This window comes from Physeter macrocephalus, unplaced genomic scaffold (assembly GCF_002837175.3).
Source record: "Physeter macrocephalus isolate SW-GA unplaced genomic scaffold, ASM283717v5 random_290, whole genome shotgun sequence".
In the NCBI taxonomy this organism is placed as follows: domain Eukaryota; kingdom Metazoa; phylum Chordata; class Mammalia; order Artiodactyla; family Physeteridae; genus Physeter; species Physeter macrocephalus.
Genome location: NW_021145612.1, coordinates 1 through 19,142, shown reverse-complemented (window position 1 = coordinate 19,142; position 19,142 = coordinate 1). Strand labels below are relative to the sequence as shown.

Below are 19,142 nucleotides of genomic sequence, written 5' to 3'. Positions count from 1 at the left end.
TTAAGAAGGATATTGCATTATGGCGATGTAGGGCCCATTGCAAGATCTATACATGATAGCCATTATTATTATTATTATTGTCATTTTTACAAAGATGAAGATTGAGACTGTGCTCTGAAGGCATCCATCACCTAAAACAGGAGAGCAACACAAATCAGAGCTAGAACGGGATGCAGAATGTGGTCATGGTGCAGATGGTGCACGGACAGACAGGGCTCTGGGACTCTGTGGGTCTCTGAGGCAGTTTCTGATTGAGGTCTTCAGGCACAGGTTTGTGGAGGAGGGGGCATTTGAGCTGGGTATAGAAGTACGAGTGGAATGTGGACGAGTGGAGAGGGCAAGGGCGTTCCGGGCAGCAAGCTGAACGTGAACAAAAGCATGGAAGCTGGGAAGCGTCAGGTGTGGCAGGAGATGCCAGGTGTGGCTGAAGCATGGAGACGAGCGGGGACGGTGAGGCCAGATGGAGGTGGGGGCTCCTCTTCAAGAACTTTGAATGGCAGATGGCTGTGTTGAATGGCTTTCCTGGAGGCTCTGGGCAGCTTCCAGAATCTTTTGATGAGGTTTTAAATGACTGGCAGCAAATTGACAGGACATTAGCTCAGGGGCTGTGGCCGTGGCCCAGGTGAGAGAGAGTGGACCTGGCTTTGGGAAAGGAGACTCAGGTGTGAAGCTTTGCTGGTGGAATCAACGCAATCCTGGGACTGTTCTGGATGCAAAAGGATGAGAACCCCAGATGCTCAGGCACAGGTGTGTGGGAGGCTGGTGTTAGCAGGGTCCAAAGTGGCAGAACCCAGACTAGGGCAGATGGTGCAGCCAGGCATTAGGGTAGAACTCCCCCCGTGGTCTCCTTCTGCAGAGGCAGTGGCAAAGCTGGCTCTGTGAGCAGTTCAGGCCACAGCCAGGCTGGTTTAAGGATGGAGGGCAGGGCGGGGCTGACATCACAAGGCAGTAGAAAGACATGAGAGAGGAACAGGCAGTGGAGACCCCTGAGTGTCGGGTACCCAGATGTCTCGGCCAAGCAAAAGTGGAAGACCTCAGGGCAGATCCAGAGCCCTCACCTGGTGTGCAGGTGTGGTCTGGGGACCAGGGTGGCGAAAGTAGCAGCAGATCACTTTGTTCAGTTCTCTGCAATTTCCACAACTCAGCCTACAAAAAATCTGGATAGTCAGGTGGTATCTGCCTGCACTGAGGGAAAACCAAAGCTCAGAGAGGATAGGTGATGTCGTCCAAGGTCACCAAGCTGGAAAGCATCGGAGCCAAGACTAGAACAGGTCCTCTGATGACAGGCTCCATGTCCTTTCCCCATCCCTTCCTGGCCCAGCAGGGAGAATCAGGCATTAATAGTAGTAAGAACAATGACAACAGCGCCAGTGACAGCAGCAGCAATAGCTACTGTTACTGAGGACGGACTAGGTGCTGGGCTCAGCTTCCATATGCTACTGGGAAGCCTCACGCCCACCTGGTGAGGTAGGACATTATGCTTCTCATTTTATTGGTACGGAAACTGACTCAGAGAGGGGAAGTTTTTTTGTGTGTTTTCTTTTGTTTTGGCTGTGCTGCTTGGCATGTGGGATCTTAGTTCCCCGACCATGGATCGAACCTGTGCCCCCTGCAGTGGAAGCACAGAGTCTTAACCACTGGACCGCCAGGGAAGTCCCGAGGGGAAGTAATTTATCTAAGGCCACACAGCTAGTGAGTGGCAGAGTTCGGAAGTGAATTTGGGTCTGTTGGGCTCCAAAGTCCACTCCCCTTTCATAATGTCACTTGGCCTTGAGGTTCTGAGCCAAAGCCTAGGGTGTAGGGTGCTGGGGTTTGGCCCATTGCCCGTAGATGCTTGAGGGTCTTTGGGTGAATGAATGGCTGGCTGAACACATGAGTGAATGAATGAGTGAATGACAAAGCTGTCTGGTCAGCAGGCAGCTAAGTATGGTTGTGGTGTCTCTTCTAGACCTCAGAGATTTCCACCAGCCAACCCAACAGTGGCACCAAATCTGGAAGCCAGCACATCTCCCAGGACGACCAGTCGAGCTCTCCTCAGAGCCCAGACATTCTGGGCAAGAAGAGCGAGGGGGCCGGCACCGTGGACCCGGTACTGATGACCAGTATCAATGGCGAGAAGCCCCAGGAGTCGGGCCCCAGTGTGACACCAGCCAAAAAAAGCCTGCCCTTCAGGAGAGGGATGAGGAGGGGCGATGTGTTGCTGATGGTGGCCAAGCTGGACCCGGACTCAGCCAAGCCAGAGCAGAGGACCCAGCCCCGGGATGGCCCTGCTTGCAAGACCCCCGCCACAGACCCTGGAGGGGAGAAAAAGGGGGAGACCCCAGGGACTCCTTGTGGCCCCCAGGCCGGCACCAAGGATGCAGCTCTGAAGGCTGAGATGACCCAGACCGGGGATCTTGGGAACCCAGGAACTGTGCTACTGACCAAAGGCGAGAAGGATCAAGACACAGTGGGGAAAGGGAGCGGGGCCCCCCAGACGAAAGGGGCGAAAGGGGGTGAGCCCCAGGGCAGAGAGGGGCTGGGTGAGGGGGGGCAACTGGGGGCAGCGGAGAAAGGGAGAGGGGACCCCCCAAAGAAGGGGGCAAAGTGGAATTTCTCCAAGGCTGCAGCAGGTGAAGGGAAGTGGGCTGGGGCCCAAGCCCAGGTGAGGAAGTGGGGAGGCTCCCTGGGCAGAAAGAGCAGGTGGGGCGGTCCCCAGAGTAAGAAGGATGAAGAAGGTGCGCTCCGAAGTAAGGCGGACAAGACAGACGAACCTCAGACAAAGGTGGAGAAGACGGGCACAGCGCAGGGCAATGGGGGTGAAGCTCCGGGAGCCATGGAGAAAGCAGGCGAGCCTCGGAGCGGGACTGGACAGGCAGGTGGGCCCCAGGGGAAGATGGAAACGGTGGGACAACCTCAGAGCGAGTCTGGGGAGGCAGGTAAAGCCGGGAGTGAGACAGAGAAGGACTCTAAAGCCCCCAAGGAGGTGGATGCACGTGGAGAGACCCCAGTTACAGCTGGGAAGGAGGACCAGCCTGAGGGCAGAGGGCGGAAAGCAGAGGAGGCCTGCGCTAGAGCAGGTGATGGGGCTGGGGCCCCGGAGATGGAGCCGCAAGGACCCGGACGGCCTGCTCTGGAGAAGCGTGAGGAAAGGCCTCAGAGGCAGGAGAGCCGAGAGGGGCCAGCCCTGCAGGAGGGGAGCAGAGGAGGCCAGAGCGGAGTCTCAGACCAGGTGAGGGGGCTGCGGCCCCGGGGGCGGGGAGGGGCAGGCCAGAGAAGGAGGGGTGGGAAAGGCCTGCCCCTGGAGGGGGACAAGGCAGGGACAGGAGATGGACCGGGAGTGGAGGGCATGGCCAGCCTAGAGGAGGGAACAGGCACTCCCCCCGACCGCAAGCGGGGGTCTTGAGGACCCCGCAGCACCTGTCCCGGGGCGAGATTCTCCACAGAATGAGGGAACGTCCCAACCATGTGAGGTGTCCTCTCGTCGAGCCTGAGCTTACGTTGTCACAGGACAGTTCTTCGTGCTGGGTAAACAGCAGATGGCTCGAAATGCGGGTTCCTGGTCCCCACCTTGGAGATTACCATTCAGAAAGCTGGGTTGGGGCTGTGGCTTCTGCATTTAAATAAGCCCCCTCACCCGCACCACCGGGAGATGCTGATTTCACTGGTCCCAGACGCACTGTGAGAAGTGCCCACGTAAGGGGTCTGCCCCTCACATGGGGGTTGGGGGAGGGCAGCGTCATCTTGGTCTAATTTATGTGATCTTTGCCCTCAGGCTCCTGAGGACAGATGGTATGAGGCGGAGAAAGTCTGGCTGGTTCAGAAGGATGGATTTACTCTTGGTAATTAGGGGTGTTAGCACATCTGGGGGCTAGGCCTCTCCCTCTTCCACCCCCTGCTGCTGCCAGCTGTATGTGCCAGGTCCTGATCACAGTCTTCGGAGTAAGGGGAGGGAAGGGGAAAGGGGCAGCTGGGACTGCGATGGGGATATGTCGCTTTGGGGTGGGAATAGGTGGATGTCATTTCACCCTTGGCAGCTGGTCCGTTGGGTGCTGTTTTTAAAGGCATTTGCTCCTTGGTAATTAATTAATTTAATTCATTAAAGCAGCAAGCGTTGTTTGGTTTCTACAGTGTTGCTCAAGGAACTTGGAGTCTAGTGCAAGTGGGCAAATGGATTTCATCTCAGTGGATTTCATTTCATTTCATCTTTTGCTGGTGATTTGTGACTAGTGACCAAAAGCTACTGAGAAGTTACTCTGAGTCCCATTCAGAACACGGCTGGGAAGGGTGATTGATTAGTGATGTCTGTCATGGGCCCTGGAAAGAAAAACGGCAGCCTGGTTGCCATTATCTGCCGTCCCAGGTCTATATATGCATTGGGTCAGTGCACCCAACCATCTGGGTGCCTGGCATTGTGCCAGCTGATAAAAAGCCCCAAATGAGTCAGACCCAGCCTCTCTCCTCAAAGAGTTTGGGGTCACAATTCAGACCCCTCCCTGTAAATAGGCTCCAAGGGGAGGTGATGTTAACCCATTTCTGACAGGTCTCACACCTCTCCAGCTCCTTGGCCTGGCTCAGCAACTCAGAATCAATCTCTCTTCTCCTTTCTTTTGCTCTCCTCCCCACCTGCCCCCGTCTTCTACCCTCCCCTCCTTCCCCGCTCCTCTTTTTCTCTCTCCCCCCCCACCCTCCCCTTCTCTCTCTCCCACTGGGTTGTCTACCAGCAACGGTGCTGAAGCCAGACGAGGGAACAGCCGACCTGCCGGCAGGAAGGGTGCGACTGTGCATTGATGCCGACAAAAGCATCACTGAGGTGGATGAGGATCACGTCCATCGGGTGAGCCCCCTGTCCCCCTCCCTGCCTGCTCCGTACCCTCCCTCCCCACCCCTGGGAGAGGTTTCCTTGTGCTTGACTGCACATAATACTTCGGCTTGATGCCCTGCGGGGAATTACAGGCAAGATCACCACTGAAGTCTTCACTCTGCTGGAGGTATATCGTTAAGGGCTCATTACTCTGTCCCGTGGTGTCCCCTTTATGAGGACACATTAAGAGATGTGTTTGTCGGGTCTTGGAACTGGGAGTTCTTCTGCTTGATCTGAGAAAGTGATTGTTTTCCTTTTTATGGACATTGCAAATCGTGCTACAAAGCATGCTTCCTTTTTCACCCTGGCTGCCAGGGAATTCAGAGCCAGATTAGCAGTTTGCCATTAACCATAGCATAGGTTCCAGGGGCCTACCTTTTGGGTATCAACCTTTTGTTTTTTTGGTGGTTTTGCATAATTTTTGCACTACACCATGAATCTATCTGTGGATAAGTCGGAGTCTAATGATAGAGGTAAAAGGTCCCGTCCTGATCCTTTTCCACCCCTCACAGCCTACTAATTGAGAAGGATTTTCCTCCAGGAGTTCCATGTGGGCCTCGTTCATCTTCATCCCTCTTTGCTCCTTCTCTGCCCACCCCGGGGCCTCTACTCCCACCCGTGTTGGGAGTTTGCAGAAGGCCAGTGTCCTCAGAAGAAAAACTGACCCATGAAAGAGCTGAGGGTTGACCCAAACGCCAGAGCGTGAGGCCCCCAAAACTCCTTGAAGCCGGAAAGAATGGTAGGAAGGTTTTTAGAGTGGATGCCCTAAGGAGAGGCTGCAGTCATCCCTTGCTTCTAGAAGGGTTTGGGCATATTTCCAAGCGATCAGTGTACGACGGGCTATCAGAAATGGGGCAGTTAGGGCATTGGCCTCCATCCTCAGTGTCACAGAACACACGCAGAGCTCCCCGACAAGACCCAGAAGAGGAGGAAACAGCAGAGGACACTTGCTCACTCCAGAGCACCACCCGTCTTTCGTGTTTGAGGGACAGAAGGTGCTTGAGTCTTGCTGTGTCGTCCTGAGAGCATCCCCCCTCCTGGCGCCACGAGCACAGGGAGGGGGGACCATGCGGGGAGGGGCGGCTGCACAGAGAGCAAAGGAGAAGAGGTGCCCTTGTTTCATTTGTAGGCTTTCCTGACTCTCTCCAGAGTCCTTGCGTTCTGTTCTGGTCTTTGGCGCAGAGCTCTCCAGGGACAGGGTCACCAGGGCTGTGTGTGTGTGTGTTGGGGGGGGGGGGGCGGGGCCCAGGAGGCCGGAGGACACTGTGTGATGGTTCACAGGCCAATCCCCCCGAGCTGGACCAGGCCGAGGACCTGGCCTCCCTGGTCAGCGTCAACGAGTCCAGTGTGCTGAACACGCTTCTCCACCGCCACCGGGCTCGGCTCCTGCACACCTGCGCTGGGCCCGACCTGATCGTCCTTCAGCCCCAGGGACCCACGGCGCCCTCTGCAGCCAAGGTGAGGGGGGACCGTGGGGCCAGGGCCGGGGGACTGCGCAAGAGGGGTGGGGTGGAGGGGTCCCTCTGCATCTCGGGGGAGAGCAGGGCAGCCAAAGCCCCCTGCAAACGTGTCTGTGGGCAGCATCCTGCAGATGTGGATTCTGGGGCACCGTGGGCATTGGGTAGCCTTGGGGACCACGTGAACCCCCCTCCTTAGAGGGGAAGGATGAGTAACGGATAGAAACAGCAACAGGAGCGTGAAAGACAGTAATAATGAGAGAGAACGTATTGACTGGCCATCAGCTGTGTACCAGGCACTGCTGCAAGCACCTTCGTGTGCATCTCCATCAATTCTCAGGCCCACCTGACAGGACAGGGACCGTGACCAGCCCCGTTCCATGTTCCATGGACGAGAAGCTGGGCCAGCTGCCAAACTCCTGCCCAGCAGGTGGAGGAGCTGGGGTGAAACCCACGCCGCTGACCCCTCTGTGCTCTGAACCCCATGCTGGACCCGCGGGAGTCCCAGACACCCATGTGAACGGGGAAACAGAAGCCTCGGTTCCGCCTTTATTTATTTTTCCCTGTGGAGTGTAAAATGGCCCGTTTTTTTGTTAAGACGACAGTCAAAGCAAAGGAAACCTGTCAGCGCCACCTCGTGGAGAGGTCCGCAGCTACAGCCGAATCATTTGCCCCCCCATCCCCTCCATTCGCTCAGTGGCTCCTCATGGAGGTATCGACTGAGGGTCCCGTATGCCAGGCTTGGAGAGAGGAGCAGGGAAGAAGGTGGGCAGATAAATCTGCCTTCATGGAGCTTCCATCCTCGTGGGGGAAGACAGGCCCAACACGACAAAGAGAAACGTGTGGAGGAGGAGACAGCAAGGTGGAGGTTGGGAGGAGCGGGGACGGGTCGTGCCACGTCTCATACGTGGTCATAGTGACTCTGCTTCTACTCTGAGCATGATGGAGATTTTCAGCAGAGCAGTGATGTGGTCTGACGCTGTAAAAGGCCCCTCCTGGCTGCTCAGCGGAAGTTAGGTAGAGGCGGACAAAAGTGGAGGCAGGGAGACCCTCCGGAGGTCAAAAATCTTATATGTGCTCCATTCTGAGGACTTGTTGGTGGGAAGGTTCAACGTGCCGCAGGTACCTTGGAAAGATCAGGACACCTCTCTGGCCTGGGTGTTCTTATCTGTCAATGGAGGATGAAAAGCTGCATCTTACCCTTTGGCGTCCCGTGGGACAAAGCCATTCCTAGCCCCCGAATGATGCTAGGTCCATTAAAGAGGGGACAGTGGCCCTGCACCCCCTCCCCGGGGCCTCTCTTCTCCTGGACGCCCCCCCCGCCCCCGCCACCCTTAGGTCGCCCTCCAGGCCCCTCCCCACCCTGGCTGTTCTGTCCAGGGGCTTGGAAGGGCGACGCTGCACGCTCCCCTCCCTTGCCAGGCAGGCTGTGCTTCTGTTACTGCAGCCCAAGGCCCCGAGAGCCTGCTCTGGCTCCTTAGGGGCCCCTGGGAGGGGTGTCTGTCACAGGTCTCTCCGCAAGCCCGGTTCTCACGACCCCGACTGTCCTCGATTGCGGCGTCTGCTACACGGCCTGGGTCAGAGGGCCTAAAGGTGCGGGGGTTGGGACCCACCCTGGTAGGAGGAGCTTGAGTCCCGTGATCCCCCTAAGCCCCTGTAACCCTGCGGTGGGCGTGGGTCCCCCTCAAGTCACGCTGCCTCCCACACCCACAGCTGCCTCCTGTCTTTGGCTGAGTCTCCTCTGGTTCCTCAAATGGCCACCAGGTGGGAGCAGAGACCTGCGGTGAGGCTGGGACTGAGGCCACCTTGAAGATGGGCTAGGAGGGGTCCAGGCAGGGCTGGGGGCCTCTCTCACTGGGGGTCTGGGCCTGCCGGGTGGCTGGGAGCTGGGTGCGTGCCTGGGGGTGCAGGCCTCTTTTGGGGTGAGAGTGCTGTGACTGCGTGGGGTGTAGATGGGCACACCCGTGTGCAGAGGCCTCTTCAGCTGTCGGGTGCGTGTGTCCTTGAGCGTGCGTCCTTGAGCGTGCCCGTGTGCAGGCATGCAGGGGTACCTGTGTGTGACTGCGGGGCCTGGGTCTGCAGAATCCTCCCTGTTGCCCTGCAGGCCTGAGAAGGCTGATGATTGGGATAGCCTGGCCCTTGAACTTTGTTTCCAAAGCGGGAGGTGGCTCCGAGGCTCAGACCTCAGGCTCTTCTGCCCGCTGCGTTCCCTTAGGCTGTGTCCCGCCAGTGTGGCGGCTTGTCCTACTTTGCCGGCTTTGGGATCCTGCTGAGCCTTTTGATTTGTGTCAGGATGGGGACTCACTGCTGTTCCTGGGGGTCTCGGGGTAGGAAAGGCCAACAGTGCACTGGGGGTGCTCCTTAGCCCCAGGCTGGGGGTTCGGGGAGGGGGAGGGCCGCCACACCAGAGTTTTTGCCCCTGGTCCTGCCAAGCCACTGGGAGGGCGGACGTTAGCCCACTTGTCACCCACTTAGCATCCTGGGCTTCCACGGTCCTCCTCCAGCCAGGCCCGTTTCCCTGCTCCCTCTGGTGCCTTTCCACTGCCCCCACCGCCCTCTTCTGTTCTCCCTGTAAACCACGCTAAGCAGACATTTGTCAAGGTCACAGTGACCTCCATGCTGCCAAGCCCAGTGGACAATTCTCCGTCTCCTCTGACTTGACCCTCAGCAGCACTTCAGGGGCTGGGCCTTCCCTCCTCCTGCTGTCACTCCCTTCCTTAGCTCCGGGATTTCGCTCTCCTGGTTTCCCTTCTGTCCCGCTGGCCCTCCCTCTCAGCCTCCTTTGCTGGTCCCTGATCTCTCCAAGTCAGGGTGCCCGTCCCTGCACCTCTTCTCTCTCCCTCTTTAAACGCCCACTTCCTTGGTGATCTCATCCAAGCTCATGGCTTTAAAATGACTCCCGTTCAGTATAATTTAATTAGCTGGGTTTTTATCATCTGTCTTCTCCCAAATGAAAGCAAGCTCTACAGGTAGGGCTTTTTTGTCTTAAGTCAGATTTATTAAGGTATAATTTACGTACAGTTAACGTCACCTTTTTTAGTGTTCACTTCTGTAAGTTTTTGACAAACACGTATAGTTGTGAAACTGTCTCCGCCGTCGGTTACAGGACAGTTCCCATCACCCCCAAAAGTTCTCCATACCCTTGTGGTCAACCCCTACCCCATGTCCCACCCTTGGCAGCCACTAATCTGTTCTTTTGTCCCTTTTCCCTAGTTTTGCCTTTTCTGAAAAGTCATATAAATGGAATTGTACAGCGTGTAACCTTTGGGATCGGCTTCTTCCACTTAGCACAATGCACAGCGCGTTTGAGATTCACCCATATTGTTGCAGCTGTGAGCCATTAGTTCTTTTATTCTGTTGTATTTTATTGCACAGCTTTGTTTATCTGTTCAGAGGGGGACCAACTGTCCTGGTTTCTGGGGGAGGAAATGGTTTTTCTGGGACATGGGACTCTCAGTGCTAAAACCAGGGTGGTTGGTTATCTTAGTTCTTTAGTTGAGGGACATTTGGCTTGTTTCTAGTTTGTTGATGATTCTGAATACATAGTATAACCAGTGACAGAACACACATGTTCATTTCGTTTCGGTAAATACCTGGGAGTGGGATTGCTCAGTTGTGGACGAGTGCACGCGTCACTGTAAAAGAGGCTGCCAAGCTGTATTGTGTAGCATTGTGGGAGAATTCCACTTGCTCTGCATCTTAACCAGAACTCGGTAGTGTGTCAAAAAAATTAACAACAGGTTTTTTAGCCATCTTTTTTTTTTTTTTTTTTTTTTTTTTGCGGTTCGCGGGGCTCTCACTGCTGTGGCCTCTCCCGTTGCGGAGCACAGGCTCCGGACGCGCAGGCTCAGCGGCCATGGCTCACGGGCCCAGCCGCTCCGCGGCATGTGGGATCCTCCCGGACCGGGGCACGAACCCGTGTCCCCTGCATCGGCAGGCGGACTCTCAACCACTGCGCCACCAGGGAAGCCCCAGCCATCTTGATAGGTGTATAATGATATCTCCTCACGGTTGGCAGAGACTTCCTTTACTCGCCTTGAGTAGTGTTGTGCCCCTAGTGCCTGGGATAGTGCCTGCTACGTAGTAGACACTCAGTGAATTTTTTTTTTTTACTGAGTGAATGAATGATGGATGAATGAATGAATGAAGTCACAGGGGCTTCCGGTATCTAAATAAATTTGCTGTAACAGCAAATACATAGCACACGTACCAATTCCCCCATGCCCCATTCTGTTTCCGTGGTAGACGTCACTAGTCAGTTGAGCCATTTTATCCACCTGCTTCATTTCAGACAGATACGATCCAGTCCTTTGTGTAGCAAGTGAGATGAGCCCCATGAGCGAATGCAGCTCTAGTTCAAGCCTCTCATTGGCGGAAGAAGAGGTCAGGCTCAGAGCAGGGTCCGAGGCTGCCCAGGGACTCACAGCGAGCCGGTGGCAGGACTAGATCTCTAGGCTGGGCCCCCCCCTTAAAAATGCACGACGTCTCTGACAAGGCTGGAGTAGGATGGGAGGCGTGGACGTGGATCTGGGCTTGAGGCCGGGTTGGAGCACCGTGGAGTGCTCCCTGGGCCCCGGCTGGGTGGGAAAGCTCATGCCGGCGATCTTCCCGCAGGTGCCCGGGAGCTGCCGGGATGGCCTACCCGCCCACGTTGGCTCCCTTGCCCAGCGGGCGTACTGGGCCCTGCTGAGCCAGCAGAGGGACCAGAGCATCGTGGCCCTGGGCCGGAGTGGTGCTGGCAAGACCACCTGCTGCGAGCAGGTCCTGGAGCACCTGGTGGGGATGGCAGGCAGTGTGGATGGCAGGGTCTCAGGTACAGTGGTCTCCAGGTGACGTGCAGCTGGGACGTGGCGGGGGCGGTGGCGTGGGGGAAGGGAAGGGAGAGTCGGAGGGGGTGCTGGGCCGCTCTTTCTTATATCCGCTCAGGTGGCACGTTCACTGAGCACCTGTGTGCAGACCTTGGGCTTCTGGGCAGGGCCACCCCCGTCGGTTGGGTACTTCTGGGTGACTTAGAAACAGGTGCTCCTTGCCTAAGACACTCACTGCCATTTGTGGAACAGTCTTCACACGTTGACATTGTTAGAACCAAACGCTTGACTGCCACTTTCTGGGCCATCATCCTAATAAGCATACAGGCCTATGGCTATCTGATAGAAATGCTGTGCCCTTAGGTGTGGCGTCCTTGTGCAGCGCACAGCCCACTGGACAGTGCGGAGGACCCGCTAAGTAAAAACAAAGGCAAGGAGGCGCTGACAGCCGGAAGGGAGACTCGGCTGCACATCTGTGCCAGACCCCAATGCTCTGCACCGCTTGCTGGCCGAGCTGGGGAGGGGAGAGGCAGGGAGCGCAGAGAAGGGGCTGGGGGGCTTCCTTGAGGAAATGAGGTTTGAGCTGGGCATTAAAGAAAGAGTGTCAACATTGTAAATCAACTGTACTTCAATGAAAAAGAGTGTCAATTGATGATAATAAATACGGTGTTGATGGTGATCGTGGTAAGTGCTTGCTGAGGACTTACGCGCCAGGCTCTATTCCAAGCGGGTTAACTTATTTATTATTTAAAACATCCCTATAAGGTAGACATTATTATTGTTTGAATTTTATAGATGAGGCCATTAAAACGCAGGGAGGTTAACCAGCTTGCCCAAGGCCACACAGCTCGTACATCCTAGCACCGAGATTCAAACACAGACAGTTTGGCTCCAGAGCTGTTACCCCTGGGCCAGTGTTCTCAATGTGTTGTTGCTCCTCTGAGGAGCCTTTTTAGTTGTTCTTTCTCCTAATCGTCTCCCACCATGAAAATTTAATGCCCTAGGTTCACCATATATTTGTTTATGCAGTGTGTGTGTATATATGTACAGACACACACAGGCATATATATATATATGTATCTGTGCTCTATTCTGTACATAAGAAAGGAAAACCGCCCCCATCCTCAAGATCAGTTTCTGCTCTCTTGGGGGCAGTAGTCCCCCTGCTGAGAATATATGGCCCAGGCAGTATTGCTTTTCTAATAATAACAAACATAATAATAACACCACCACATTTGGAGCATGTTCTGAGCACTTTACATTATTAAATCTTTTAGTCTTTGTGGCAACCACATGAGGTAGGTAAGTACTATCATCACCCCTATCTTATAGATGGGGTATCTGAGGCACAGGGAGGTTAATTAATTCGCTCCAAATCAGGTGACTAACAACGGGGAGAGGCCATATTCAAGCTTGTTTAACCATTGTACTATCCTGCTTCTCCACTGGGGTTATTCCAATGCTTTATTGATCACCTGTTCTGCACCTGGCCCAGGTTAGAGCCCTGTTAGGAGCTGGGGATACAGCAGGGAGAGGCACCAGTCTTGGCCCTCCCAGAATGTGGTGCTGCTGAAAGTGTGTGTTGGGGGTGTGGGAGTCAGGCTAGGCTGTATCCAGGTGCCTAGCACATAGTGGGTGCTCGTTAAATAGTTGTGTGGGGACTGCAGGGCTTTTTGAGCCTGCTGTGATGGAGCGTTCCCCGAGAGCAGGTCCAAGAATGTTAATGCCCTGCCCTCCTCCTAGACTCCACCGGGCCCAGGAGGCCCCAGGGCAGCCCTTGTCACTCAGATCGTACCAATCCTAGGTGTGTGTATCTCCCCTTCTGGGCTCACTCTTGCTCCCCCCGTGCCCCTGCTTGCAGCACAGGGCCGGCCCAGCAGCAGAAGAGGTGTGGCTTAGAGCTGAGTTGGGGGAGTGGAGGGGGCCCAGCTGGGGCCTGGGGCCGGATTGGGGTCCTGTGAGAGGTGGGGGTGGCAGCACCCGGGCCATGGGTGATGCCCTGTCCGTGCCCCACCAGTGGAGAAGATTCGAGCCACCTTCACTGTCCTCCGGGCCTTTGGCTCCGTGTTCACTGGCCATAGCCGCCGTGCCACCCGGTTCTCCATGGTGATGTCACTGGACTTCAACGCCACAGGCCGAGTCACGGCCGCCCAGCTCCAGGTGAGGCCTCTGGGTGGGAGGGAGAGGGGGCTCTTTGGGGCTGCAGTAGCCTCAGCCCCACTCAGCAGGGCCCACGCCTCCAGCTGGAACCCTGGAATGTGTCTAAGTGGTCATCGCTCCCCAGGCCAAGGCTAGCTCCTCCCCGCCTCGCTCAGTGCCCAGGTATCTCCTCCCCGAGCAAGCCGGCTCGTCTGTGCCTCAGAGTATCACAGGGATGAAATATTCATGAGTAGATACATAATTCAGCCGCTCATTAGCTGGGTCTTAAAAACGTAAGCTGAAATTAAATAGACGCTCGCTGGCCTTCCGCGGCAGCCCGTGTGTGACCGGCACATGGCCTGTTTGTTCCTCTCTCTGAAATCACCGCCCCCCCCCCGCCCCCCCCCGCCACAAACATTCTGTTTGAACAGAAGATAGGATTAGGTTATTAGAAGGGTTGTTTGTATGTGGAGCTGGGAGAATATCCAGACTCGCTGGTGCCCGATAAATCCCTTTCTGTCCCGGCCCTGAAAGTCTACCGTGCATCACCATGTGGGTCAAGTTTTTAAGGGCTTCGGTTGCGTAAGAGTGTGTTGGAGGGCGGCGTGGGCTAACTGTCAGCACCCTTGGATTCCTTCATCGGAATGAGCCTGTTGCATCCGTAGATTCCCTGCGTGGACTCTGAGTCAGTGAGGCAAAGGCCGGGCACGTTTTGATTTGGAGGCATCCAGCCAAGTTGGGGCCTGAGGCGCTGCCTCGAAGAGTGGGCCTGGGGGTTGGTGGGGGTGTGCGGGCAGCCTAGCGGGGCCTCGCGCTGACCAAGCGCCTGTCCTCTCCCCTGGCAGACGATGCTATTGGAGAAGAGCCACGTGGCTCGGCAGCCGGAAGGGGAAGGCAATTTCGAGGTTTTCTCCCAGATGCTAGCCGGATTGGACCTGGATCTCAGGTGAGCGACTGGGCTGAGCAGGGACGGCCGAGGGCAGTGAGACAAAGGGCCCCCGCTCTCCAGGGCCCCAGCCCTACCTCTGCCTAGAGCTGAGAGGTAGTGGAGCCCAGTGGTTAGGAATCTGGCCTCTGATTCCAGCTGCCTGGTACTGCTTCTGGGCTGGGTGAACCTGGCCAGGTGTCACCTGCTCTGAACCTCCGTTTCTTCCTCTGTAAAGTGGAAGTAGTACCTTGACTGACCTTACAGGATTAAGTGAGATAATTCACATATGGCTCTTTATACACGCTGGGGGTGGGGTGGAGGATGTCTGCTGTGGCGGTGACATTTCAGTACACGTTCTGACAGCAGCGTGGGAGGTGGGCAAGGAACAGCAGACCCCCAATCTTCCAGAAGCTCCTAAACTCTGTGAGAGCCTTGGGTGCACCTGAGGTAGCTCAGGGCGAGGCGGCACCAGGTGGAACAGCAGAGAATCCAGAAGACTCATCTGGGAGGGCCTTCTGGGGGAGGTGGCCCGGGGAGCCATCTCTGCCCCTCGCTGACTCCTGGGAATTCTTGGACATGTGGCTCCCTGTCTCTGAGCCTTGGTTTCCTCATCTGTTGAATGAACGAGAAAGGTTCTATCTAGTGAAGCTCCAGGGAGTGCTCACCCCAGGCAAGGGGTGATAATCCTCAATTTCCCTCTGCGTCCCCCATCATTTGTCTCCTGCCTTCCACCCCCGTCTGAAGGGCAGGCCCAACCTGTCCTGAGCCTCCTGGCTAAGGCCAGAGGGGCACCTTACCCTTTGGAGAGAGGGCAGATTAGAGAGGAAACTCGCAGTTTTCAGAGCAGGGTAACAGAGGAGTAGGGAAGCTTTTGGAAGGCCTTCACTTAAGAAGGTCCCAGGGAGGGCAGCAAGTGAGGAATATTCAGGAGGTAGGGCCAGGGCCTGAGGCAGACACTGGGGCCACCTGGGGCACTGTGTGGAGCCCCATGCCATGATGACCACCTGCCCTGCCAGCCACTGGTGTGGGTGGGTCCTCCCTTACTTCTGGTCCCTTCTCTGTTTCCAGGACAGAACTGTACCTGCACAAGCTGGCAGACAGCAGCTCCTTCGGCATGGGCGTGTGGCCTAAGGTAAAGAGGAGGTCCTTCTGGGTGTGAGTGGGTGTCTGTGTCCCCGTGGCCAAGATGGGAGGGTCCCCTGTGTGACTCGTCCCTCTGCCACTGGGGTGAGTAGTTGGCAAGGGCTGGTCACGTGGGGGAGGCAGGGTTGCCTTTATGGGGCCTGGTCTTGTCAGGGAAATGAGTCTTGTGCAAACAAAGGGAACCAGGAGGTGGTTTGTGTAGAGGTAAGGGCGCGGTCTCCGGGACAGGCTGTCTGGGTTCAAACCCTGACTCTGACACTTACTGGATATGAGACCTCAGGCATGGACCCCAACCCCTCTGAATGTCTGTGTCCTCTTCGGTAAAATAACGGTAGTAGCGGTATCTGCCTCATGGACCTGTCGTCAGGATTAAATGAAACGATGTGCAGAAAGCAGCTAGCACTGGGCTTGGATTGTATCAGTCAGTGGCGGTTTTCTTAGGAAATATTGTTGATGATTAATGTGGCTTCCTGGAAGATGGGGCCTGTGAGTAGGGCCTTGAGAGGTGGTATTCAGTTGTTTAAAAAAGCACATGGTTCACTTGTTTATTCTTCTATTTATTTTTTTACATTTTAAAAATTGCTTTGAGTCACCCACCCCCACCCCCACTCCTACCATCACCCCCTGTGCCAGGCCTGTGCTGAGTGCTGGGATTATGGTCCTCATCCCTGAATTTTCACCCTATCAAGAGAGAAGGACGGGAATTAATGCAATCTTGTGGGATAAGAGAAATGCCAGAGTTCGTACAACATTCTGTATACCAGAGGATAGATGAAAGCTACTTGGCCTCAGTCAGGGAAGGCTTCTTAGCCAAGGGGACATCTGACCTGGGTTTTGAAGGATGAGTAGGAGTTTACCAGGCAGAGGGGAGTGAATCATTTCTACTCTGAAGCCCTTTTCCAAACATACGTGTCGGGGAAACAAATGGCGCTGGAATAATTTGGTATCGTCATGCAAAAAAAAAAAAATTTCAGTCCACAAATTCACACCATGTACAAAAATTGACCCAAAAAAATGGATCATAGACCTTAATGTAAAACTTAAAATCATAAAATTTCTAGAAGAAGACAGGAGGAAAATTTCTGTAACTTTGGATCGGGCAAAGGCTTCATAGATATGACCCCAAAAGCACAGTCCGTGAGAGAACAAATTGATGAATTGCACTTTGTTGAAATTAACAACTTCTGCTCTTTGCGTGTCACTGTTAATATGAGAATACAAGCCAGAGTGGGAGAAAATACTTGCAAATCACATATCTGAGAAAGTCTTTGAATCCAGAGTTTATAAATGACTCTCAGAACTCATAAATAACCCAACAAAAAATATGGGCAAAAGATTTCAACATAGACTTCCCCAAAGAAGATACTTTGATGGCGTGTGAAAGTATATTAAACATCCTTAGTCATTAAAGAAATTGAAACTCGAACCACGATAAAATACTACTACACGATTACTAGAGTGTCTGCACTTGAAAAGACTGATCATACCAATGCTGGTGAGAATGTGGGGTAACTGGAACTCTCATACCCTGCTGATGGGAGTGGAAAATAGTGCACCATGTTGGAAAACGGTCTCTTACAAAGTTAAACATACACCTCGCACGTGGCACGCTAGCCTACTCCTAGGTATTTATGCAGGAGAATGGAAGTGTACATCCGTGCAAAATTTATTTTACATGAAAGTTCATTAGCAGTTTCATGTGTAAGAGCCAAAACCTAGAAACCACCCAAAATATCTATTAACAGGTGAATGGATGAATTCATTGTAGAAAACCATAAAGGTAGTATACTACTCAGTAATAACAGTGAACTGCTGATAAATCCAAGAACATGATGGCTCTCAAAATAATTGTGCTGAGTGAAAAATCTCAGATGAAAGAGTACAACCACATAACCCCATGTATTTGAAACTCTAGAAAATGCAAACGAATCTGCTGTGACAGCAGGCAGGTCAGTGGCTGCCTGGGGTTTTGGTTGCAGGAGGAGGGGAGAGAGGATTATGAAAGGGAACTTCTGCGGGTGATGGATGTGTCCATTGTCTTGAGTGCCGACGCTTTCACGGGTGTCTATGTCAAAGCTTATCACGGTGTACTTGTTAAAGATGAGTGGTTTATTTTCGCCAATTACACCTCAGTAAGGCTGTCTCACACACTCTCTCTCTCTCTGCTGGGTACTGTCCACAGAGTTATTGATTAAGTAGGTCTGGGCTAGGGCCTGAGAATCTGCATTTCTCACAAGTCCCCAGGTGATGCTGAAGCTGTCCAGGGACCCCGCTTTGAGAACCACTGTAGGTGAGTCTGTTTCGACAGTGAGTGGAGTGGGATGGAGTGAGGTGATGCGGCTCCCCCAGCTTCACCTGCCTGACACCCCCCTCCGACGGGGGGGACTTGCAGTATGTTGTTCTTTCATGCCTCTTCTCCCCCTGGTTTCCGGCCCCTAGGAGCCCAGACTGGCCCCAGGACGGCAGGGGATGCGAGGCTATCCCAGTGCTGGGTTTTCTTTAATGAGGTTGGGCCACATGTATCCATTTGAATCAGCAAGAGCGTTGTTTGTTTTCTTGGTTTTGAGGAGGAGAAGGGCTCAAGCCAGGCCCTCGAGCATCCCAGCCTGACCTGTTTGTTCACAGTCTGCATACAGGAATGGGGCACAGTGTGAACCCAATCAAGGAGGTGTTTGAAGTGGCTTTCTTTTTTCGTGTGTTTCTGGGGGTTGTTTTTTTAGACCAGTTGATCTGTGGGAACTGGTAGGGTATTTCTTTGTTCTCACCCTGCTACCTGGCAGGTACGGAGAGTGTTTTCTTTGTTCTCTAAGAGCAAAAATACAAGCTGGAAATTCGTCGGTCTTTGATACAAGCCTGGGCTAGTTTTCTGGGATTGGACCATCAGGTACTGGCTCAGTGAAGGAATTTGGTGGTCAGGAAATCACCCCAAGAATGAGAGTTGCTAAGTACAAGCCCCCGAAGTCGCCAGTCAGCAAATAAAAATATGGGATACCTAGACCATATTCATCTTGTAATTGATCCAATAGCATGGTGACTATAGTTAATAATCCTGGACTTACTGTACATTTGAAAGATCCTGGGAGAGTAGAACTTATGTGTTCTTACCACACACCAAGAAACGGTAACTATGTGAGGTGATGGGTGTATTAATTAAGTTCATTGCGGTAATCATTTTACAATGTTTATGTGTCCTCACATTGCACACCTAAAAATATATAATTTTTATTTGTCAATTATAATTCAGTAAAGCTGGAAAAAATACACGATGCCCGGTTAAATTCGAGTTTCACATAAACATCAAATACATTTTTTTAACTTAAGTGTGTCCCAAATATTACGTGGGCAGGCCTGGAGGGTTGAAGCTGTATCAGAGAGGGCTACCTGGAGGAGGTGAGTACAAGCTGGTCTTGGACTGTGAGAGAAGTTAGGCAGGTGCAGTGAGGCCAGCCTTCCTGCTGCACCGAGCTCCCGATGCAGAGGCAACAGTGGGGGAGAGCCAGCAGTGCAGTGGTTGCAGAGCACAGGGTGAGGGTGTGGGCCCGGGGGGCTGTCAGCTGGAGCGGGGCCAGGTTGTGGGGAAGCCGGCCCTCGGGGTGGTGCTGGCCCTCCGTGGCCGCCTTCGCTCACTGATGGCCAGCTTCCCCTCCTGGTCCCTGCGCTGCGTCATCCCTGCCTGCCACATTTCAGCTTTTACTTACTTACTTATTTATAAAATTTATTTATCTTATTTTTGGCTGCATTGGGTCTTCATTGCAGCGCGCGGGCCTCTCACTGCGGTGGCTTCTCTTGTTGAGGAGCACGGGCTCTAGAGCGCAGGCTCAGCA

The 19,142-nt window shown here is 54.1% G+C and overlaps 1 protein-coding gene across 1 annotated transcript in view; it reads left to right on the top strand.

The window, feature by feature from the left end:
* Positions 1-19,092, top strand: part of LOC114485014 (unconventional myosin-XVIIIb-like) — a 37,865-nt gene extending 18,773 nt beyond the window's left edge. Inside the window, exons 4-12 of the mRNA XM_028485166.2 lie at positions 1,949-3,211; positions 3,755-3,821; positions 4,704-4,816; positions 6,125-6,301; positions 10,915-11,113; positions 13,126-13,268; positions 14,093-14,193; positions 15,244-15,307; positions 17,556-19,092. Coding sequence (XP_028340967.2) covers positions 1,949-3,211; positions 3,755-3,821; positions 4,704-4,816; positions 6,125-6,301; positions 10,915-11,113; positions 13,126-13,268; positions 14,093-14,193; positions 15,244-15,307; positions 17,556-17,612 — 2,184 coding nt within the window. The 3' untranslated portion in view covers positions 17,613-19,092. The remainder of the gene's footprint in view (positions 1-1,948; positions 3,212-3,754; positions 3,822-4,703; positions 4,817-6,124; positions 6,302-10,914; positions 11,114-13,125; positions 13,269-14,092; positions 14,194-15,243; positions 15,308-17,555) is intronic.
* The last annotated feature ends 50 nt before the right edge of the window (positions 19,093-19,142 follow it).